General features: G+C 39.1%; 1 protein-coding gene across 2 annotated transcripts in view; it reads right to left on the bottom strand.

Annotated features, from left to right (window-relative positions):
• The window catches only part of kcnab1b (potassium voltage-gated channel subfamily A regulatory beta subunit 1b), a 131,189-nt gene that overhangs the window by 54,690 nt on the left and 50,715 nt on the right, over positions 1-25,784 (bottom strand). For both annotated transcript variants that reach the window (XM_057857304.1, XM_057857305.1), the window contains exons 4-6: positions 16,336-16,373; positions 7,155-7,234; positions 6,821-6,865 (exon numbers count right to left, since the gene is read on the bottom strand). In XM_057857304.1, the coding sequence (XP_057713287.1) occupies positions 6,821-6,865; positions 7,155-7,234; positions 16,336-16,373 (163 nt within the window). The remainder of the gene's footprint in view (positions 1-6,820; positions 6,866-7,154; positions 7,235-16,335; positions 16,374-25,784) is intronic.

Below are 25,784 nucleotides of genomic sequence, written 5' to 3' on the forward strand. Positions count from 1 at the left end.
CAGCCTTTGGAGGCTTATTTTAATTGGCTAAAGCCTTGCAATCCTTCTCCCTATGATTAGAAATATCATGGGAAGCAATGTGGGGAAGCAAGGTCGCATTTGATCTTTTGTTTAACACCTTATTTTATTTCCCAACGCAGAGAAGATATATCAATTGCTAGCACTACGCACAATCATGGTTTCACTTCCCATCATGGTTCCACTTCCCACCATGCATTGGGGCATGGCTGCCGTATCATTTACTGAAAGCTCAACAAAAACACTAGGTGGCAATATTTAGTCACAATATACAAAGTCACAAGTCTTTCTATCCGTGGATCCCTCTCACAGAAAGAATGTTTATAATGTAAAAGCCATCTTGAGGATTTATTGTCATAATAAACAAATACAGTACTTATGTACTGTATGTTGAATGTACATATGCGTCCGAGTTTTATTCCTTTTTTTCTTAATGCATTGCCAAAATGTATATGATCGGGAAAAATTATCGGGAATGATTGGAATTGAATCGGGAGCAAAAAAAAAAAAAAGCAATCGGATCGGGAAATATCGGGATCGGCAGATACTCAAACTTAAACAATCAGGATCGGATTGGGAGCAAAAAAATCATGATCGGAACAACCCTAATATTTACCGTAATCTTTGGACTATAAGCCGCTACTTTTTTCCTTCATTTGGAATCCTGTGGCTTATAGTCCAGTGCGGCTTATTTGTTGATTTATTTGGGTGAATAGGTAACGCTTTATTTGACAGTGGCGTCACAAGACCGCAATAATTATGACATGACTCTATGTATATATCTATAGCTATCATTACTAAATGCTTATAACAGATGTCATGAAGTGTCATCCAGCAAATTATGTCACTAACTCCATTTATGTCCAGCTCAGATCTTTTACATCCATTCAAAAGTGAGATCATTTGCCGGATGACACTAAATTACATCTGTTATAAGCATTTATTAATGCTCATGACAATGTCATGTCATAATTATGACAGTCTGATGGCGCCACTGTCAAAAAAGTGTTCCCAAATACCATAACTAGCAATTAATGAAACAACTGGAACAGTAACTGAAGAAATAATTACCACAAAACATGGATTTTGATTGTTATTTACATATGTAGCACTGCAATGCATTTATGGAGGCATGTTGGACAGCAACAGTGTTGACAGCAGGCGGCAGCAGAGGTTGTCTCCCACAAGGGAGCAGTGATGGCCAAATGAAGCTTCTTGACGGAATGAAGCCAATTGGTTCAAAGCTTCATGGTGGTTCATGTGGTCTTATAACAGTCGTATGATGCCGCTGTCAAATAAAGTTTTACCATTTAATATATTTATTGTGTAAATATCCCATATTACATACATAATAATAATACATAATACAGGACTGCTGCAGTTTATAGTCCAGTGCGGCTTATCTATGAACAAATGCCGTTTTCATGCCAAATTTGGTGGATGGCGGCTTATAGTGTGAAAATTAGGGTAATATTTTGTGCCCCCTCCTTTGACAGCAATAACTTCAACCAGACGCTTCCTGTAGCTGCAGATCAGTCTGGAACATCGATCAGGACTAATCTTGGCCCATTCTTCTCTACAAAACTGCTGTCAGATTCCTAGGATGTCTGGCATGAGTCTTTAGGTCAAGCCACAGCATCTCAATGGGGGTCAACTCTGGACTTTGACTTGGCCACTCCAGAATGTGTATTTTGTTCTCCTGAAACTATTCTGAAGTTGATTTACTTCTGTGTTTTGGATCATTGTCTTGTTGCAGCATCCATCCTCTTTTTAGGTTCCAAATGTCTGACAGACGGCCTCAGGTTTTACTTTTGAATTCAAGTTGTCCAGGCCCTGAAGAAGCAAAACAGCTCCAAATCATAATGCTCCCTGCACCATGCTTCACGGTGGAGATAAGGTTGATGTTGGTGAGCTGTTCCATTTTTCCTCCACATAAGACATTGTGTGTTCTTCCCAAACAATTCAACTTTAGTTTCATAAGTCCATAAAATATTTTGCCAAAACTTCTGTGGAGTGTCCAATTGCCTTTTTGCGAATATTAAACAAGCAACAATGTTTTTTTTTTGTTTTTTTGTTTTTTTAAAGAAAGCAGTGGCTTCCTCCGTGGAGTCCTCCCATGAACACCATTCTTGGCCAGAGTTTTACATATATTTGATGTGTGCACACAGATATTGGACTGTGCCAGTGATTTCTGTAAGTCTTTTAGCAGACACTATGATTCTTTTTTACCTGTCTGAGTATTCTGCACTGAACTCTTGGCTTCAACTTTGGTGGACGGCCACTCTTTAGGAGACAAGCAACAGTGCCAAGTTGCCCAGGCCCTGAGGCAGCAAAACAGCCCCAAATCATGATGCTCCCTCCACCATGCTTCATGGTGGGGATAAGGTTCATGTTGGTGAGCTGTTCCATTTTTCCTCCACATATGAGGTTGTGTGTTATTCCCAAATAATTCAACTTTGGTTTCATAAGTCCATAAAATATTTTGCAGAGAGCCGATAAGACAACAAAACAAATACACTCAAATACCAGACCAACTTTGGGGATTTCAAAACATGAAAGGCAGAGGTGTCAGATGACGCCCAGTAAGTTAATATCTCGGCACACTTGTCTTGGAATGCCTGGGTTTAAATACAGTCTTGATGAGCTTGAATTGGCTGCAGTTTTGACGTCGGGAGCGCTCCCACAACACAGCTCAGTAAAAAGCATGATTTGACCAACATTGTGACTGTGAGAGAATTTTATTCATGCTTAAAACACAGCCATTATACATCATATATTGTCTGCTTTTGTTATGCTTGCATGAGAAGATTGTAGCATAGAGCATTATTGTTATATTGTTTGAGTGTGCCTTCCCATAGCCTTGACTATTGTTGACTGTATCACAATATGCCCAAATATGGACTGTTATGTTCCTGTGTTTTCCAATATGCCCTGAATGAATACAATGGGCGACTGTGGCTGATCAGACTGAGCTCATCATTAGAGATGTCCCGATCATGCCGATCGATCGAGTCCGATCACGTCATTTTCAAAGTATCGGAATCGGCAAATAAATTTAGATTTTTCAATATATATATATATTTTTTAATTAAATCGTTTTCTAATTGTATTTAACGTGACAGACATAATATGTTACACTTATCCAGAGTCTTTAGTTTAGGCTTAAGGTAGGGTTATCAAATTTATCCCGATAACGGCGGTAATTAATTTAAAAAAAATGTATCACGTTAAAATATTTAACGCAATTAACGCATGCGCTGCATGACCCACTCACGCATTGTCGCGCTCAATCTGTAATGGCGCCGTTTTCCATATATAGAGAGATAAAAGGCAGCGTAAAATGAGTAGAGTGAATTTTGGCAGCCTTGGGAGCTTTTTTTTAATTGGCTAAAGCCTTACAATCCCTCTCCCTATGATTAGAAATATCATGGGAAGCAATGTGGGGAAGCAAGGTAGCAATTGATCTTTTTCTTAACAGCTTATGTTATTTCCCAACGCAGAGAAGATATATCAATTGGTAGCACTACGCACAGTCATGGTTCCACTTCCCATCATGCATTTGGGAATGGCTACAGTATCATTTACTGAAAGCTCAACAAATACACTAGATGGCAATATTTAGTCACAATATACAAAGTCACAAGTCTTTCTATCCATGGATCCCTCTCACAGAAAGAATGTTAATAATGTAAATGCCATCTTGAGGATTTATTGTCATAATAAACAAATACAGTACTTATGTACTGTATGTTGAATGTATATATTCGTCCGAGTTTTATTCATTTTTTTCTTAATGCATTACCAAAATGTATATGATCGGGAAAAATTATCGGGAATGATTGGAACTGAATCGAGAGCAAAAAAAAGCAATCGGATCGGGAAGTATCGAGATCGACAGATACTCAAACTAAAATGATCGGGATCGGGTCGGGAGCAAAAAAACATGATCGGAACAACCCTACTCATCATCGTTCTAGCCCGAGCCGGTGTTCAAGGTCATAACTAGAGGTGTTTTTCCCATACTGGAGATGTTTTTCTGTAACTTGTTTTTACCGGGATATGCTATAGTAAGTTTCGGTTTTGTTTCTAAGATGTCAACTTATAAATAGAGGCATGCCCTGCATTTCGCTTTTGTCCACATGCGGAGAGGACACTTTGTGCGTGGCTCCGCGTCTGTACCCAAAAGCTCTTGTTCATAAAGCCTTCGAAACAGGCAATCTTTGGTTGGGTCTGATTCATTTCTCATCGAGCTATCAAGGTAACACTTGTCTTGGAGTTCAAAGTTGAATTTCCCTGACCGTGACAGCCAATGCTGACCAAAAATGACGTAATGTCTGGGTTATAAAATCGCGCTAGCAGCACTCCCCGCACAGAGAGCTCCAGTGGGCAACACGGGACAAGTCTGTAAAGTGTCCAACCCGCGTCATTCCCGTGATATCGCTACATGCATGAAAGCAATGACACGAGTAAATCCCTTGTAATCTTACACGGGAGTTTACCGGAATGTGTTTTTGAAAGGGGCTTAAGTCATGCAAAACAACAGTTTTCATGTTTGATTTTTTTGGGTATTTTTTTTGTTTAACTCAATGGCTGCCGTTGACGACAACAGACGTCCACATCATTTGAAGAGGGAGGGTTGGCAGCGAATAAGCATTCGTCCATTGCTGTCAATAGCACTAAAACACTGCCATTCTCTGCCAGCCCTCCCAACTCAAATTGACTGGGCATCTATTACAGTCAATTAGAGATGTCTGGATCGATCGGCATCCCGATCGATCAGATCCGATCACGTCATTTTCAAAGCATCGGAATCGGCAAAAAAATATCGGACATGCCTTTTTTTAATATATGTATATTTTTTAATTAAATCGTTTTCTAATTGTATTTAACATTACAGACATAATGTGTTACACTCTTCCAGAGTCTTTAGTTTATCGCGTTAACGGCGAGAATTAATATTTTTTTTACATTTATCACGTTACAATATTTAACGCAATTAACGCATGCGCTGCACGACCCACTCACGCATTGTCGCGTGCAATCTATAATGGCGCCGTTTTACCCATACAGTGTATAGAGCTAAAAGGCAGCGTAAAATGAGTAGAATGAATTTTGGCAGCCCTTAGAGCCTTTTTTTAAATGGCTAAAGCCTTACAATTCCTCTCCCAACGATTAGAATAATCGTGGGAAGCAATGTAGTGAAGAAATTGCCTGGTACACCAGACTCACCTCTGTTCAAGCTATTGAGTCTGGCCACCATTCAGCGGATACATTTTCCAGGGCGGAGCAAGCCACAGCAAACAGACAGCGGAGTGGACCAATCAGCGACGGGCAGACGTGACGTTAGTAAAACGACGAGGGCAGGACGAGGGACTTGCGCGCAGAAGTAAACATATGAGGAGAGCGGAGTTTATTCAACATGGCTAGCGCGAGACAGACTGTTGTCAATGACTCGTGTCGATGTGTTTTTGGTAATTTAAAACTGATCTTACCGTGGATTGGAACATATTCTCGGCTCTCCTGTTCACCATCTGTGTTGTTGTGGAGACGACTTTCGACGCGCAAGAGTGACGTTGCTCGTTAAGAACATGTCACGCAAATAAGCGAATCTGATTTGTCGATTGATTTTGTACCTGCTCGAGAGGCCGTTAATGGGCTGGTTCCCAGGCTTTTCTCTCCATTTTAACTGGCTGCAAGTGTGATTTAATTATTGCCACCACCTGTAACGTGCCACAGGTAAGAACAGGTGCTGTTAATTACATAAATTAGAGAAGCATCACATGATTTTTCAAAGGGTGCCAATTTTGATCGGGTCCGATCACGTCATTTTCAAAGTATCGGAATTGGCAAAAAAATATCGGACATGCCTTTTTTTAATATATATATATATATATATATATTTTGGCTTAAAGTAGGGCTATCAAATTTATCGCGTAAACGGCGGTAATTAATTTTTAAAAAATTAATCACGTCAAAATATTTAATGCAATTAACGCATGCGCTGCACGACTCACTCAGGCATTGTTGCGTTCAATCTATAACGGCGGCATTTTACCTATATACAGAGCTAACAGACAGCGTAAAATGCGTAGAGAGAATTTTGGCAGTCTTTGGAGCCTCTTTTTATATGGCTAAAGCCTTAAAATCCCTCTCTCAACGATTAGAAATATTGTGGGAAGAAATGTGGGGAAGAACGGTAGTGGTTGATCCTTTCCTTAACACCCTATGTTACTTCCCAACGCAGAGAAGATAAATCCATTGGTGCCACTATGCACAGTAATGGTTGCACTTCCCATCATGCATTTGGGCAGACCAGTTAAATGGCTACAGTATCATTTCCTGAAAGCTCAACAAATACACTAGATGGCAATACTTAGTCACAATATATAAAGTCACATTTATCCTTTAAGAATTACAAGTCTTTCTATCTGTGGATCCCTCTCACAGAAAGAATGTTAATAATGTAAATGCCATCTTGAGGATTTATTGTCATAATAAACAAATACAGTACTTATGTACTGTATGTTGAATGTATATATTCGTCCGAGTTTGATTCATTTTTTTCTTAATGCATTGCCAAAATGTATATGATCGGGAAAAATTATCGGGAATGATTGGGATTGAATCGGGAGCAAAAAAAAAAAAAAAAAGCAATCGGATCCGGAAATATCGGGATCGGCAGATACTCAAACTAAAACGATCGGGATCGGATCGGGAGCAAAAAAACATGATCGGAACAACCCTACAGTCAATAATTCTGAAAGAGTCATAATTGGGAATGTATAAGCAGCATATACACTACCTCCAGCACTTTTTCCTAATGATGTTGCCCAGGATTATCTCTGCTCTGTAAACAAACAAAACACCACAGGGCACAAGAGATATGAATGATGTTTAGATTTTCTAAGAGCTGGACTGTTATCTAACATTAACAGCACAAACACACTTACATTTCACCAGCAAAAATACAATATTATTCCTGTTCATTATTCACAGAGGCTATCAAAACTAAGAACATAATGCGTAGCCCCAAGTGGGTAATACTGTTCGGTACGCAAGGCTTGCTTCTGCATTATGAGACGATTCAAAGCTGGTTTATTGCTAAACATTGTCAAAAAAACGAGACCATCACTCACTTCCCGCCTGAGTACACCTCTGCCGTGTCGAACAGGTTGACCCCACTTTCGTACGCGATCGTCATCAGCTGCTCGGCCACCTGGCACAGACAAGGAAAGGTTACCCTCGTGAACTTCGATGTACTTCAACAACACATGAAATATTCCTGACACCCACTCGACTTCAAACTTCAAAAAGACAGGCTTTGAAATTCCCTCAAGAATTGAACTAATCATCGAGTCCGCAGGCTGCTAGATTAGTAAAGTTTATTTATTTATTTATTTTCATTGCTGTCTTTGGCCTTTAGCTAATCAGAGCCAAACCTGGATTAGCTAAATTCAAGATGATGACATTTTTTTTTTGTGTGCATGATTCATTTTTTAATTTTTGTCAATCAGTTTATGCATTCAATGGGTGTCATATGAGTTGACTTCAGGTCATGAACGTGATTAAAACCTTTTGGAAATGCCGTAAGCACGAGAAGATAAGACTCTTGGTAATTGCAAGCAGAGGGGAAGCCCTCTAGTTTTTAAGTGTTACAAAAGAAACATGACACTGACATGCATTTTCACTTATAGCGCTTTCACTCTGTGAGGGTTTAATTTTCTCCCCATTTTTAAAGAATTAACAACCACAAGAAACCATCCATCTACTCCTTTCGTTCATCTTTGTATGTATGCATTTGCGGGCAGAGGTGGGTAGAGTAGCCAAAAATTTTACTCAAGTAAGAGTAGCGTTACTTCAAAATAATATTACTAGGAGTCAGTGTTGTTAATCTTACTGAAAAAAAGTAATTAGTTATAGTTACAAATTACTTCCCCCAAAAAGTAATTGCGTTAGTAACTCAATTACCTGAATGTAAGAGTAATTAGTTACTTGGCAAAGTAATTGGTGATAATTACTTTTTTTTTTTCCCCCTCAAAAAAAAAAACAAAAAAACAAAAAAAAAACATTGGCCACACTATGTGAAGTTTTTTGTGAAGGTTTTCGGTACAATTGGCCCGAGCCCAATTCTTTACCCTAATTTACCCTTTACCCTGAATCAACTGTTAAAAGTTGTTAAAATTGCTCCCATTATTGCATTAGTTCCCTTCTCTCTACTTTCGACATATGAAAGTTTTTAAACTGTTTCATTATTTAAAGATAGATTCAAGTCAAGATTTTGCCGATTTAGAAGTATTTTATACAAAAAGTTACTTAGGTTCGCTAGGAAGGTTCTCTACAACAGAGCCGTCCTAAAAAGTCTACTGCTTCAAGATGGCGGCTGTCTACTAACGCATTTAGTGCCATGTCTGTCATTTTGCATCTAGTTATATCTATATACAGTACATGTGATATCTACCATGTCTACCATATCTACCATAACATGCGGGCGTAGTTTGGAGGCTATCGGCTACAACATGTATTATTGGAGCTACCTAGCATCGCGTTTGCTCGGCGTCACAACTTTCTTGCCTGCTCTGCTCTGTCGTCTCGGTGAGTCTGTCTCCCTCAGACTTTTCGACCCATATAGTAACGCATAGTAACGCATGCCTTTCCGTCCTCAGTAACGGTAACGGCGTTGCCAAGATGAGAAAAGTAATTAATTAGATTACCCACTACTGAAAAAAATAACGCCGTTAGTAACGCCGTTATATTGTAACGCCGTTATTAACAACACTGCTAGGAGTGCAACGGTTTGCGGTTCAAAACCGAACTGTACGGTTCGCCCTGTACAGTTCAATATGCCTTTATGAACCGCGCCTTTTCGGTTTTGAAATTAATTTATTCCGAACGCTTGTGGAATGAATTGGTCGAGCTCTGTGTGACTGTGTGTGACGTGAAGCACAGCTGCGGAGAAATTCCCGCTCCGCAAGTAAATGTCCGATCGCTGTCAAGCACTTGTGTAATAGAAGCCGAGTAACGCCCTCTCTCGCTTACGAGCGAAGTGAAAGTGAAACAAGAAAGAAAACAAAAAGCTATGGCGAGCGGAAGAGTGGAGAGACCGAATTTTGAGGAAGCACCGGCTTTTTTCAAATCTGCGGTGTGGCAACATTTCGGTTTCCCCGTGGGCTACAATGCTAAGGGAGAGAAAATATTGAAAAAAAAAATTTAAACAATTTGCAAGCATTGCTCAGCGCTTGTTCCCTATGCTAATGGCAACACTTATAACATGACTTCGGCACCTCAGCCGGCATCACCCACATATATCACTTTCTCAAGGTAGGACAACCCCGAAGATGACACCAGTGAAAACACATGGCGGGCTTCGTTAATTTATTTGCAACGCTTGACCCGCTTTAAATTGTTCCCTGGCGGACATATTTCTCCAACAACGTAATCCCTGACATTTATTAAATGGCACGCAAAGCCATCGAAGATGATTTTGCTAAAGCACATAGTTTCGCCCTGACCACTGATAGTTGGACGTCCCGTGTTACAGAGTGCTACTACCTAACTGTGACGGTCCACTATAACGTTTCGGCAACGAGGCAATGTGCGTTAGAGAAAAGTCAGAGACACGGAGAGGGAAGAGTGTTTATTGTGACGCTGTAGCAAACGCGATGCTAGGCTAGGTGGCTCCAATATTTACTGACTGTAGCCGACGGATAGATATCTCATGCATATAGAACTACATGCGAAATGACAGACTCGGTAGCGCTGGTAAACAGTCGCCATTTTAAAGCAGTAAACTTCTCAGAAAGGCTCTGTTGTAGTGACCCTTCCTAGCGAACCTAAGTAACGTTTTATCTAAAATACTCCTAAATCGGCAAATCTTGACTTGAGTCTATCTTTAAAGGATGAAACAGTTTTAAAACTTTCACATGTCGAAAGTAGACAGAAGGGAACTAATGCAAAAACGGGAGCAATTTTATCAACTTTAACGGTTGATTCACAACATTAAATGACCTCCAAACATAGCAAAGGTTTTTTGTTTGTTTTTGTTTTTTTTGGGGGGGGGGGGGGGTAAAAAAAAAAAAAAAACATGACAGGTAACACCAGTTACTTTGCCAAGTAACGTTTTTACTACTGTGTGTGTATTTCAGTAGTCAGTCACTACACTAGCCAAAGAGCTAAGAGGCATTTTAACATCGAAAATGTTTACATTTTAAGTGTTTATTTCATTTTCTTAAAAGCAAAATAAAGGCAGTTTAAAAAAAAAAATTTTTAAAAGCAAAACGCAAACCGAAACCGTGATCCCAAAACCGAGGTTCAAACCGAACCGTGGGCTAACTGAACTGTTGCACCCCTAAATATTACTCAAGTAAAAGTAGTCATCCAAAAAATGTACTCAAGTACAACTAACAAATATTTGGCGAAAAGAATACTCAAGTAAAGAGTAACATTGTTAGTAACTGCTTACAAATTTGTTTGATTTTTTTAGCTGTGTTTTTTTTTTTAGAACAGTTATCTATAGGAACTGTTGTTACAATGATACAGTACAACAGGGGTCCCCAAACTTTTTCCTGTGAGGGCCACATAACTTTTCCCTTCTCTGATGAGGGGCCGGGGTTAGTTTGTAACAGAAAAAGTGTGACAAGTGCAGAAGTGCCTAAATGTAAAAATGTATTGTTTTTCAGAAAGCCACAATCAAATAACCCTTTCTGGATTCTTCACGGAACAAAAGTAAATAAGATAAAATAAAAAATAATATAATATAATATCATATAATACTGTATATTATAATATAATATAATATAATAATAACACTTAGGGTTGTTCCCATCATGTTTTTTTGCTCCCGATCCGATCCCGATCATTTTAGTTTGAGTATCTGCCGATCCCGATATATCCCAATCCAATTGCTTTTTTTTTGCTCCCGATTCAATTCCAATCATTCCCGATAATTTTTCCCGATCATATACATTTTGGCAATGCATTAAGAAAAAAATGAATAAAACTCGGACGAATATATACATTCAACATACAGTACATAAGTACTGTATTTGTTTATTATGACAATAAACCCTCAAGATGGCATTTACATTATTAAAATTCTTTCTGTGAGAGGGATCCACGGATAGAAAGACTTGTAATTCTTAAAGGATAAATGTGACTTTGTATATTGTGACTAAATATTGCCATCTAGTGTATTTGTTGAGCTTTCTGTAAATGATACTGTAGCCATTTAACTGTTCTGCCCAAATGCATGATGGGAAGTGCAACCATGAATGTTCGTAGTGACACCAATTGATATATCTTCTCTGCGTTGGGAAATAATGCTTCTCACGATATTTCTAATTGTTGAGAGGGGGGATTTTAAGGATTTAGCCAATTAAAAAAAGGCTCCAAAGACTACCAAAATTCACTCTACTCATTTTACGCTGCCTTTTACCTCTATTTATAGATAAAACGGCGCCATTATAGATTGAACGCGACAATGCGTGAGTGGGTCGACAAAATGAATGAAAAACTTGCCATTCAAGCCGAGGTGGACGCGAGAAAAGATAAGACCACGCCGCCGAAGCAAAAGCAAAGTACTTTAGAACTGGCGTTTGCGAAAGCCAGAGCTTACCTTATGGAGGTGCTAATAGATAATCAGAGACGATATAAGCATTAGTGGCCGATGTGAAATATGAAACGATATAAATATGGCGTTTTTGTCATCTTACATAAAAAGAACTTTGCAGCACTATTGAATATGCTTTGTAATGGAAAGTTATAGCTACATCTTATTTGTGAAAAGCAGTTCATACCGCATTATATAAAAAAGGTAAAATGACCATAGTGACATATTTCACGGTGAAGTATTACAGTAAACTAAATGTGAGTCTCAAATTTATTAATTTTTGATGCAATGAGGACAAATCAGCCCACATCACCGTCCATAGGATAGTCAAGTGAACTACGAGCAAGCAAGTTGGGTATAAAAAAAAAAAATATATATAAATTATTACTTAACATTTTAAAATTTCCATATTGTTTTCTGTTACAAACAATTAAATGCTTGATTTCTAATGTTTTGTCGCTATTTATTTTTATTTTGTTAAAGGTCTTTCAATTATTTCAAAATTGTGTTAGTAAAATAAAATTCAAAAACGGAAAGTGCTATTGTTTATTGGATTTGTTTTTAATGATCTACCATTCGAGGGCGGTAACATGCTACTATTAATTTGTTTAATTAGATCAAAAATATTTAATTTAGGTAGATTAAAATTTGATCAAATACAACATGTAGCAGGGAAATAGTTTGTGCATACGAATTTAAGGGTCATGGTTAGAGTGAGACTGACTAATCAGATTTTGTTGTTGGATTGGTTTGTGAGTTTGTAGGGACACTGCTTTGCTGGTTATTAAAAGCAGCAGTTTTTCCATTCCAATGCACAATTGACACAAAGACTTTTAATAGTTTTTGAGTGCTTGGTGTAGTTGTACATTAGATATCATCAGAAATGCAGGGTTGTATATAACATATATATATATATATATATATATATATATGAGTATGAACTTCCGGTATCGATATTGGATCGGGATCGCGATATTTGGCATTGGTATTACTTGGTATCGGATCGAATCCAAAATCACTGGTATCGCCCATCCCTAACGGGAACTAATGCAAAAACGGGAGCAATTTTAACAACTTTAACGGTTGATTCACAAGATTAAATGACTTCCAAACATAGCAAAGATTACTATGTTTGGGTTGTTTTTTTTTTTTTTGGGGGGGGGGCGAACTAAACATGAAAGATAACACCAGTTACTTTGCCAAGTAACTAATTACTCTTTACTTACAGGTAACTGAGTAACTAGCTCAATTACTTTTTGGGAGAAGTAATTTGTAACTAATTGTTTTTTTAAAGTAAGATTAACAACACTGGTCATAAAGATGCAGTCTGCAGAATGAAAAGTGACGAAAGCGGAGATTTTATTCTTCCAATTTGTTATCGAACACAATTTGCCTATAGACCCTACCCACGTGACGTCACAACTCCTTCCTCCTGACTGATGCCGCCCAATTGTCCGTCAACACATCATGTTTCCCTGTTACGGCTACGTACATTCCTCCTATTTACGACGTGTTTTTCTGCTCGTTAACATTAATAATCAAAATGGTGAAGGCGTGTGTGGCGGTCGGTTGCAATAACAGAGAAGATAGACGGAGAAGACGGAGAGACTTGAAGTTCTACCAGATTCCGAGAGACCCGGAGAGAAGAGAGTGAGATGGGCTGCTGCAATTCGACGAGAAAACTGGGCTCCAAACGATTACCACAGATTATCTAGTAGTCATTTTATATCTGGTAAGATGCATTTAATATATATTTAGAGGGTTTTGGGCTGACAACCACAATTAAGATCATTGCTAGGCTAATCGCCGACAACATACACGTATGTATGTAGTGAGAGTGCTATCGCTAAACCATATAAACATTAAAAGCCCTAACTCCATTGACAAACGACATGAAATACATTAGACTTGACAATGGATGTTAGCAATAACAAAAGATTTTGAATTGAAAATTTCGTAACTCACCTTTCCAAGCACAAAATAGATTCCTGCCGAATTTTCGTGGACGAGGACCTGTTTCACCCAACCAGCAACGAAGTATTTATAAGCCTCCAAGCTCTTAAAGTTTTTCAAACTTTCGTGAGAATAGGCTGATTTTGTGTGGACAAGATAGTTGTACAGTTCAGGGTAGCTAGCAGATGTCAGGCAAATACGGCGGAGACAGCGGGTCGAAAAACATCGATTTAGGCATCAAATATGGATCTGGCGAATGGATAAACTGAAGCTTTTCCACATAACGCCTTTTATGCAACGCATCAAGTGAGTTTACGGCATCCGAAAGCACCGGGTCTTCAATGAAATGCATTATAAATTGCTGGATCAATTGAGACCATTGATAATACAGACACAAAATGACGGACAAGTGGGCGGAACCATACAGCGAGCACGTGATTTTGTGACGTCGGTGGGTAGGGTCTATTGCTGATAACTTCTTAGAATTAGCAAAAGAAATGTTCCCTGACTCAAAGATTGCATCGGTAAGTTCATTTTATCAATTGACCTTTTTAATTTATAATTGGACACACTAACGAACTACCGTCAAGTCAAACTGAATTTCGAGCTGATGTGCAGCCATCAAAAGACATGATAGAAATCGCCAAATGTGCGACATACAATTTTAACAAAAGTCACTGTTAAATTTTACTCATCATGATGTAGCTGAAGATATTGATAGTTCTTTGGTTGTACGAGGTTATACAGTTGTGGTCAAAAGATTACATACACTTGTGAAGAACATAATGTCATGGCTCTCTTGAGTTTCCAGTTATTTCTACAACTCTGATTTTTCTCTGATAGAGTGATTGGAACAGATACTTCTTTGTCACAAAAACATTCATGAAGTTTGATTCTTTTATGACTTTATTATGGGTGAACAGAAAAAAAGTGATCAACTCTGCTGGGTCAAAAATATACATACAGCAGCGCTATTATTTGCTAACATGTCCCATGGCCATTTTCACTTCAATTAGGCACTTTTGGTAGCCATCCACAAGCTTCTGGCAAGCTTCGAGTTGAATCTTTGACCACTCCTCTTGACAGAATTAGTGCACTTCAGTTAAATTTGATGGCTTTCTGACATGGACTTGTTTTTTCAGCATTGTCCACAAGTTCTCAATGGGGTTTAAGTCAGGACTTTGGGAAGGCCATTCGAAAACCTTAATTGTAGCTTGATTAAGCCATTCCATTACCACTTTGGATGTGTGTTTGGGGTCATTGTCCTGTTGGAACACCCAACTGCGCCCAAGACCCAATCTTCAGGCTGATGACATTCGGTTATCTTGAAGAATTTGAAGGTAATCCTCCTTCTTCATTATCCCATTTACTCTCTGTAAAGCACCAGTTCCATTGGCAGCAAAACAGCCCCACAGCATAATACTACCACCACCGTGCTTGACGGTAGGCATGGTGTACTTGGGGTTAAAGGCCTCACCTTTTCTCCTCCAAACATTGCTGGGCATTGTGGCCAAACAGCTTGATTTTTGTTTCGTCTGACCACAGAACTTTCCTCCAGAAGGTATTATCTTTGTCCATGTGATCATCAGCAAACTTCAGTCGAGCCTTAAGGTGCCGCTTTTGGAGCAAGGGCTTCCTTCTTGCACGGCAGCCTCTCAGTCCATGGAGATGCAAAACACGCATGACTGTGGACACTGACACCTGTGTTCCTGCAGCTTCTAATTCTTGGCAGATCTGCTTTTTGGTGATTATCAGTTGAATCTTCACCCTCCTGACCAATTTTCTCTCAGCAGCAGGTGATAGCTTGCGTTTTCTTCCTGATCATGGCAGTGACAAAATAGTGCCATGCACTTTATACTTACAAACAATTGTTTGCACTGTTGCTCTTGGGACCTGCAGCTGCTTTGAAATGGCTCCAAGTGACTTTCCTGATTTGTTCAAGTCAATGATTCGCTTTTTCAGATCCATGTATGTATATTTTTGACCCAGCAGATTTGATCACTTTTTCTGTTAACCCATAATAAAGTCATGAAAGAACCAAACTTCATGAATGTTTTTTGTGACAAAGAAGTATCTGTTCCAATCACTCTATCGGAGAAAATAGAGTTGTAGAAATAACTGGAAACTCAAGAGAGCCATGACATTATGTTCTTCACAAGTGTATGTAAACTTTTGACCAAACTGTATGAGACAATAAATTCATATTATTTTGAAAATTGAGTTTTATTTTTGTTTCATATTGCATGCTATATAAAACAGTGTAAGATTAGTCACCAATTTGTAAGGGCATACGTCACTATTTGTAAGATTGCCAACGGCCTCGGGTTGACAGGGATGTAAATATAACAAAATAAATGTAACGCGTTACTACACACTTCTGATAATATTCATTACAACATACAAACACATATCTTAATATTATACATTTGTTTCGTATTATGTTGCTCACTTCTATATCATGAATACAATTAAATTTGAGCAAATATAATAGCTTGTGTAACAATGTAATCTCAGTAAACTATCTACCTTTACAGCAAGTCATTTTCAATTGAGAGGATCCATCAGAGCAACAATCAGTCTTCAGAATCATTCAAGGGAATTTTATCCACACAACCCTTTTACAAATGTGCAAATGGGTGACATTAAATCGGTTGTCACAAGCGCTCAGTCACTAGAGTTTGGTGTCATTAATGAATGGGTGAGAACATCTGCTCGTGGCTTCTAATTGCTTAGGGATGGAATTTGACATGATGTCTTACCTCATCTGAGATCTGACCGCCGAATGTCACCCACGTGCCTGTTGAGCCAAACATCAATGTCAAAACGTTTGGAATGCTATTAATATCACAGTGAAATCTTTAATCCTGTAGGCTTTAGAGCATGTCTTAGAATGTCAACTTTATTTTTGGACTTGACTGAAAAAAGACAAAAACATTATAAGACTTAACGACCATGCCAGTTTGGAGCCTGTGGCTTATAGTCCAGTTCGGCTTATTTGTTGATTTATTGGGTTAATAGGTAACACTTTGTTTGACAGGGTCGTCATGAGACTGCTATAAGACCGTCATAGTTATGATATGAGACTATCAATGGCATTAATGAATGCATATGACAGATGTTATTAAGATGTCATTCGGTAAATTATCTCCACTATCTCCATTTAAGTCCAGCTAGGATCTTTTACATCCATTCAAAAGAGATAATTTTCCAGATTACACAAAATGATGTCTGTCATAAGCATTTATTAATGCTCATGACAGTGTCATGTCAAAATTATAACGGTTTTATGACAGTCTTATGGCGCCACTGTCAAATAAAGTGTTACCAAATACCATAAATAGCAATTATTGAAACAAGTGGAATAGTAACTGAAGAAATATTGAGGACAGAACATGAATTTTGATTGTTATTTAAACCTGTAGTGCTGCAATACATACTAGGAGGCATGTTGGATGACAACAGTGTTGGCAGCAGGTGGCAGCAGAGGTTGACTCTCTCCCTTAAGGGAGCAGTGATGGCCAAATGAAGCTTCTTGAAGCAATCTATTTGGTGTTATGACAGTCTTATTATGCCGCTGTCAATGTGTTGCTGGTTAATATCTTTTGGTGTAAACATCCTGTTATACAGTAAGGACAGCTGCGGCTTATAGTCCAGTGCAGCTTATCGATGAACAAATGCCGTTTTTGTGTCAAATTTGGTAGGTAGCAGCTTATACTCAAGTGCGCCTTATAGTGCAAAAATTACAGTACATACAGTCCCTGACAGAAGTCTTGTCGCTTATCCATTTTGTAGAAACAATTGCTGATAACCTGACTTTTAAATATTCAATTGGTTTCAGAAATGTCTCATATGAGAGTTAAGACCCTCCTAAATAAATTATTAGGGCTGTCAAACGAATAAAATTTTTAATCGAGTTAATTACAGCTTAAAAATTAATTAATCGTAATTAATCGCAATTAATCGCAATTCAAACCATCTAGAAAATATGCCATATTTTTCTGTAAATTATTGTTGGAATGGAAAGACAAGACACAAGATGGATATGTACGTTCAACATACGGCACAAAAGGACTGTATTTGTTTATTATAACAATAAATCAACAAGATGGCATCAATATTATTAACATTCTGTTAAAGCGATCCATGGATAGAAAGACTTGTAGTTCTTAAAAGAAAAATGTTAGTACAAGTTATAGAAATTTTATATTAAAACCCCCTCTTAATGTTTTCGTTTTAATAAAATTTGTAAAATTTTCAATCAAAAAATAAACTTGTAACCCGCCATTGTTGATGTCAATAATTACTTACAGAATGCTCATGGGTGCTGAAGCCTATAAAATCAGTCGGACCCAAGCGCCAGCAGAGAGCGGCAAAACTCCATAAAACACAACGAGTGAGTGTTTCACTGTACTGTCATTTAAATCTGTATAAGCGGGCATCTGCATTAATTGCGTCAAATATTTTAACGTGATTAATTTAAAAAATTAATTAACGCCCGTTAACGCGATAATTTTGACAGCCCTTAAAATTATATTTGTTTCACTGAAAAAAGATTTATGATTTAATGAAGACATAAAGGTCAAATTTTGGCAAGACAAAAGTTTTGTCGTCTACAGAAAGTAGTGTGAAAAATTGAATTAAAAAATGTACTTCAAATACAAAAATATGTTACATAACATAAGCGACTTAAGTAGTGGTGCTGTGAGGGGTTTGTTTGTTTCTACAAAATGGATAAGCGACAAGACTTTTGTCAGGGACTGTATTTACACTTCTGGCCAAAAGTATTGGCACCCCTGCAATTCTGTCAGATAATGCTCAGTTTCTCCCAGAAAATGATTGCAATGGCGTACCGCAAGCAACACGTCACTTCCGCTCATTAATATTCATGACATTAGCTACTGTTGCTAAGTAAGGACAAGCAACCGTTTGTCCCTAATAGGAAATGAATGGAAATCGTGTACGAAGGAGATCTTTACAGAGTTAAACCGACCAATTCTCTCCGAAAATGATGTGCCTGGTGCCAAATTCACTGGCAAAGATGTGGAAGAACATAAAAATGTTCAGTTAAAGAGATGGCTTTAGTGTCGAAGGCTGAAAAAGACGAAAAAAACGAGCCGACCTAAGCATAGCTTTAGCTTTTTCATCGACGCGACTGACAATGACATTCTCCTGTTTCAACAAGCTATCCTTTACCATCAGCCCTGTCTTTCTTATATATCCTCTGGTTGTCCTACGTCTACTACCGTTCTTGGGGCTAATTTAGTTAGCTTTGTGTAGCGATCGCAAATGCTACTCAGTGACAGCCAACGAACACTTTTAATTTTTTCATTGATAACACATCTTAATCCTATAATTTATTTACACTTCCCCCTTTCTAAAGTTGTTTTTTTTATACATATAACAGAAACGGTAACAGTGGCAGTCAGATACCATTGTAATTCTTTTCAGGTCATTCATTGTCAGACAGAAGCAGTACGGCACAACGTTACGCTAAAAAATAAGTTCAAAATATAAAAATGGCTTACCTCTTTGTCCTCAAAGACCATGCCAACCCAACATAATGTTTACTGCATATGAAACGTGAATGGATTCGCCGAGCTGGTGTTAAAGTCCGCGCAAGTTGGTCTTCGGTCTTCACATTTTTTCCTCTCGAGTTTTTGGTTTCCGGAAACGTATGAAGAAAACATCCTTCATGTGTCGTAATGTCTAGAGGGTCAATTCTACATGTTCCAAAAAAGCAATGCGTGATCGGCATGTTCGTTTTTGAAAGATTACCGGGGATAAGTAGCACTTTTTACGTTGGGTCTATGCGAGGGCGGGTCTATAATATCCCACTTCGGCTTTACTTCCGCTTTACGATGCGACGTCATGGTCTAAAAATAGCCTGCGTGCGGTACGCCATTAAAAATTTTTGTAGTCGTAATATCTTCATTTATTTTGATTGCAATGTAAAAACACAAAAGAGAATGAAATAAAAATCATGATCATTTTAAACAAAACTCCAAAAATGGGCCAGACAAAAATATTGGCACCCTCAGCCTAATACTTGGTAGCACAACCTTTAGACAAAATAACTGCGAACAACCGCTTCTGGTATCCATCAATGAGTTTCTTGTAAATTCTCTGCTGGAATTTTAGATTTTCGGAGCCAACAGCTCCAGGTTTCTGAGATTTGAAGGGTGCCTTCTCCAAACTGCCATTTTCAGATCGCTCCACAAGTGTTCTATGGGATTAAGGTCTGGACTCATTCCTGGCCACTGTAGAAGTCTCTAGTGCAGGGGTCTCCAACCCAGTCCTCAAGGCCCACCGTGGGTCCTGGTTTTTGTTCCAGCCGATCCAGCAGAGACAGTTGAACCAATGAGGCTTCTGCTAAAACAAGCCACACCTGACTGCAATCAACTGATTGCACTTGTAAAACACCAGATTGGGGAAAAAGTGTTGTCATCTTGTTTGGTAGGAATGAAATCCTGCACCCACAGTGGGCCTTTGTGGAATAGGTTGGGGACCCCTGCTCTAGTGCTTTCTCTCAAACCATTTTCTTGTGTCTTTTCAAAGTGTGTTTTGGGTCATTGTCCTGCTGGAAGACCCATGACCTCTGAGGGAGACCCAGCTTTCTCACACTGGGCCCTACATTATGCTGCAAAATTTGTTGGTAGTCTTCAGACTTCATAATGCCATGCACATGGTCAAGCAGTCCAGTGCCAGAGGCAGCAAAGCAACCCCAAAACATCAGGGAACCTCCAACATGTTTGACTGTGGGGACCGTCTTCTTTTCTTTGAAGGACTCGATTTTTTGCTGTAAACCAGGGGTGTGCAAAGGGGGCCAGATTTGACATGGTAAAAATGTGGGGGGCCGACCTTGGCTGACGTCCTTTACGTAGAATAACATATTTAAGTAAAATTTAGCAAGCCCTTCAGTGTGTCACATTTGCTTTATTAATTTTTTTAATGAATAATTTCAACTAGGGTTGTTCCGATCATGTTTTTTTTGCTCCCGATCTGATCCCAATAGTTTTAGTTTGAGTATCTGCCGAGGACAGAGATTGAGTCAACTTTAATCCATTTAACTGTCTGCAAGTGTGATTTAGTTATTGCCACCACCTGTTATGTACCACAGGTAAGAACAGGTGCTGTTAATTACACAAATTAGAGAAGCATCACATGAGTTTTCAAAGGGTGCTAATACTTTTGTCTGGCCCATTTTGGACTTTTGTGTAAAATAATCATGATTTATTTTTTTTCCCCCACTCTCCTTTGTGTTTTTTTCATTGCAAGCAAAATAAATGAAGATATTATGACCAAAGCATTTGTAATTGCAATCATTTTCTGGGAGAAATGGAGCATTATTCGACAGAATTGCAGGGGTGCCAATACTTTTGGCCAGCAGTGTACAGTTGTGGTCAAAAGTTTACATACACTTGTGAAGAACATAATGTCATTGCTCTCTTGAGTTTCCAGTTATTTCTACAACTGTGATTTTTCTCCGATAGAGTGATTGGAACAGATACTTCTATGTCACAAAAATCATTCATGAAGTTTGGTTCTTTTATGACTTTATTATGGGTTAACAGAAAAAGTGATCAAATCTGCTGGGTCAAAAATATACATGCAGCAACACGAATTAGCAATTTTGGCGAATCATTGACGTGAACAAGTCAGGAAAGTCTCTTGGAGCCATTTCAAAGCAGCTGCAAGTCCCAAGAGCAACAGTGCAAACACTTGTTTGTAAGTATAAAGTGCATGGCACTGTTTTGTCACTGCTACGATCAGGAAGAAGACGCAAGCTATCACCTGCTGCTGAGAGAAAATTGGTCAGAAGGGTGAAGATTCAACCGAGAATCACCAAAAAGCAGATCTGCCAAGAATTAGAAGCTGCTGGAACACAGGTGTCAGTGTCCACAGTCAAGCGTGTTTTGCATCTCCATGGACTGAGAGGCTGCCGTGCAAGAAGGAAGCCCTTGCTCCAAAAGCAGCACCTTAAGGCTCGACTGAAGTTTGCTGATGATCACATGGACAAAGATAAGACCTCCTGGAGGAAAGTTCTGTGGTCAGACGAAACAAAAATCGAGCTGTTTGGCCACAATGCCCAGCAATATGTTTGGAGGAGAAAAGGTGAGGCCTTTAACCCCAAGTACACCATGCCTACCGTCAAGCACGGTGGTGGTAGTATTATGCTATGGGGCTGTTTTGCTGCCAATGGAACTGGTGCTTTACAGAGAGTAAATGGGATAATGAAGAAGGAGGATTACCTTCAAATTCTTCAAGTTAACCTAACGTCATCAGCCCGAAGATTGGGTCTTGGGCGCAGTTGGGTGTTCCAACAGGACAATGACCCCAAACACACATCAAAAGTGGTAATGGAATGGCTAAATCAGGCTAGAATTAAGGTTTTCAAATGGCCTTCCCAAAGTCATGACTTAAACCCCATTGAGAACTTGTGGACAATGCTGAAGAAACAAGTCCATGTCTGAAAGCCATCAAATTTAACTGAACTGCACCAATTCTGTGATGAGTGGTCAAAGATTCAACCAGAAGCTTGCCAGAAGCTTGTGGATGGCTACCAAAAGCGCCTAATTGAAGTGAAAATGGCCAAGGGACATGTTACCAAATATTAGCGTTGCTGTATGTATATTTTTGACCCAGCAGATTTGATCACTTTTTTCTGTTCACCCATAATAAAGTCATAAAAGAACCAAACTTCATGAATGTTTTTGTGACAAAGAAGTATCTGTTCCAATCACTCTATCAGAGAAAAATCTGAGTTGTAGAAATAACTGGAAACGCAAGAGAGCCATGACATTATGTTCTTCACAAGTGTATGTAAACTTTTGACCACAACTGTATATACTGTATAGCTCCTTGCAGGTGCCACTCAACATTTTTCCTGTTGGAAATTTAGAGTTGAGGCTCGGAAAGTAACCTTTTGGATCCTCATTAAAAATCTCCAAATGGGTTAGTGCGGATGGACAGGCAGCACCTGTTATCCGTCTACAGCTCAAAGAGGCTCAAGAGTGAATCACGGCATTGTAGCTATCAATACCCATCCGTGTATGAAGGATCAAGTTTCCTCTGAGGCCATGCATGGATTTAGCAGAAAATGACGGCAGCATTAGGTATACAGTATCTGCTCGATGTAATCGGATCAGATATAAGGGTTGCATACAAATCTTTTGTATTAATGTTTTAAATCACAAAATGTAATCACTGCAATTAAGATACAGTGGTATGAAAATGTATCAACTTTTTGGAATTTCTCACATTTCTGCATAAAATCACCATCAAATGTGATCTGATTTTTGTCAAATTCACATACAGTAGGGCAAATAAGTATTTAGTCAACCACTAATTGTGCAAGTTGTCCAACTTGAAAATATTAGAGAAGCCTGTAATTGTCAACATGGGTAAACCTCAACCATGAGAGACAGAATGTGGAAAAAAACCCCAGAAAATCACATTGTTTGATTTTTAAAGAATTTATTTGCAAATCATGGTGGAAAATAAGTATTTGGTCTATACCAAAAGTTCATCTCAATAATTTGTTATGTACCCTTTGTTGGCAATAACTGAGGCCAAACGTTTTCTGTAACTCTTCACAAGCTTTTCACACACTGTTGCTGGTATTTTGGCCCATTCCTCCATCCAGATCTCCTCTAGAGCAGTGATGTTTTGGGGCTGTCGTTGGGAAACACAGACTTTCAACTCCCTCCTCACCCCGTGGCGTCAAATTGATAACAAGAACCGGGAGCAAAAATCCCAGAACCACACGGGGGGGGGCTAGTGAATGACCTACAGAGAGCTGGGACCACAGTAACAAAGGCTACTATCAGTAACACAATGCGCCACCAGGGACTCAAATCCTGCACTGCCAGACGTGTCCCCCTGCTTAAGAAAGAACACGTCCAGGCCCGTCTGCGGTTCGCTAGAGAGCATTTGGATGATCAAGAAGAGGACTGGAAGAATGTGTTATGGTCAGATGAAACCAACGTAGAACTTTTTGGTAGAAACACAGGTTCTCTTGTTTGGAGGAAAAAGAATACTGAATTGCACCATACCCACTGTGAAGCATGGGGGTGGAAACATCATGCTTTGGGGCTGTTTTTCTGCAAAGGAACCGGGACGACTGATCTGTGTAAAGGAAAGAATGAATGGGGCCATGTATCGAGAAATTTTGAGTGAAAATCTCCTTCCATCAGCAAGGGCATTGAAGCTGAGACGTGGCTGGGTCTTTCACCATGACAATCATTCCAAACACACAGCCAGGGCAACAAAGGAGTGACTTCATAAGAAGCATTTCAAGGTCCTGGAGTGGCCGAGCCAGTCTTCAGGTCTCAACCCCATAGAAAATCTGCAGAGGGAGTTGAAAGTCTGTGTTGCACAACGACAGCTCCAAAACATCACTGCTCTAGAGGAGATCTGCATGGAGGAATGGGCCAAAATACCAGCAACAGTGTGTGAAAAGCTTGTGAAGAGTTACAGAAAACGTTTGGCCTCCGTTATTGCCAACAAAGGGTATATAACAAAGTAATGAGATTAACTTTTGGTATTGACCAAATACTTATTTTCCACCATGATTTGGAAATAAATTCTTTAAAAATCAAACAATGTGATTTTCTGTTTTTTTTTTCCACATTCTGTCTCCCATGGTAGAGGTTTAACCATGTTGACAATTACAGGCCTCTCTAATATTTTCAAGTGGGAGAACGTGCACAATTAGTGGTTGTTGACTAAATACTTATTTGCCCCACTGTAGATGAAAAACAGTGTCTGCTTTAACTAAAACCACCCAAACATTTATAGGTTTTCATATTTTATTGAGAATAGTATACAAAGAATGACAAAAGGGAGAAAAAATAAGTAAGTAAACGATCACATTTAATATTTTGTGGCCCTCCTCCTTTTGGCAGCAAGAACTTCAACCAGACTGTTCCTGTAGCTGCAGATCAGTCTGAAACATCGATCAGGACTAATCTTGGCCCATTCTTCTCTACAAAACTGTTGTAGTTCAGTCAGATTCCTGGGGTGTCTGGCATGAATCGCTGTCTTTAGGTTATGCCACAGCATCTCAATGGGGTTCAAGTCTGGACTTTTACATGGCCACTCCAAAACGTGCATTTTGTTCTTCTGAAAGCATTCAGAAGTTGATTGAATTCTGTGTTTTGGATCATTATCTTGTTGCAGCATCCATCCTCTTTTTAGCTTCAACTCCTGACGGACGGCCATAGGTTTTCCTGCAAAACATCCTGATAAAGTTTTGAATTCATTTTTTTCATTAATGATTGCAAGTTGTCCAGGCCCTATGCAGCAAACAGCCCCAAATCATGATGCTCCCTCCACCATGCTACATGGTGGGGATGAGGTGTTGATGTTGGTTAGCTTTTCCATTTTTCCTCCACACATGACGTTGTGTGTTACTCCCAAACAACTCAACTTTGGTTTCATTAGTCCACAAAATATTTTGCCAAAACTTCTGTGGAGTGTCCAAGTGCCTTTTTAGCAAGCATTAAACAAGCAACAATGTTTTCTTCTTAGACATCAGTGGCTTCCTCCGTGGAGTCCTCCCACGAACACCATTCTTGGCCATAGTTTTTTGATGTGTGCACAGAGATATTGGGACTGTGCCAGTGATTTCTGTAAGTCTTTAGCAGACCATCCAGGGTTCTTTTTTACCTCTATGAGTATTCAGCCCGGAACTCTTTGGTGGACGGCCACTCCTTGGGAGAGAAGCAAAAGTGCCAAACTAGCCTCAACTGTCTGACAAACAGCCTCAGGTTTTCCTGCAAAACATTCTGATAAACTTTTGAATTCATGCTTCCATTAATGATTGCGAGTTGTCCAGGTCCTAAGGAAGCAAAACAGCTCCATATTATGATGCTCCCTCCACCATGCTTCACGATGGGGATGAGGTGTTGATGTTGGTGAGCTGTTCCATTTTTCTGCCACACATTACGTGATGTGTTACTCCCAAACAATTCAACTTCAACAAAATATTTTGCCAAAACTTTTTTGCAAACATTAAATGAGCAACAATGTTTTTTTTTCTTAGACAGCAGTGGCTTCCTCCATGGAGTCCTCCCATGAACACCATTTTTGGCCATATTTTTAGATATAGTTGATGTGTGCACCGAGATATTGGACTGTACCAGTGATTTCTGTAAGTCTTTAGCAGACAATCTAGGGTTCTTTTTTTCCTCTCTGAGTATTCTGTGTT

Source organism: Corythoichthys intestinalis, chromosome 14 (genome assembly GCF_030265065.1).
Source record: "Corythoichthys intestinalis isolate RoL2023-P3 chromosome 14, ASM3026506v1, whole genome shotgun sequence".
Taxonomy (NCBI): domain Eukaryota; kingdom Metazoa; phylum Chordata; class Actinopteri; order Syngnathiformes; family Syngnathidae; genus Corythoichthys; species Corythoichthys intestinalis.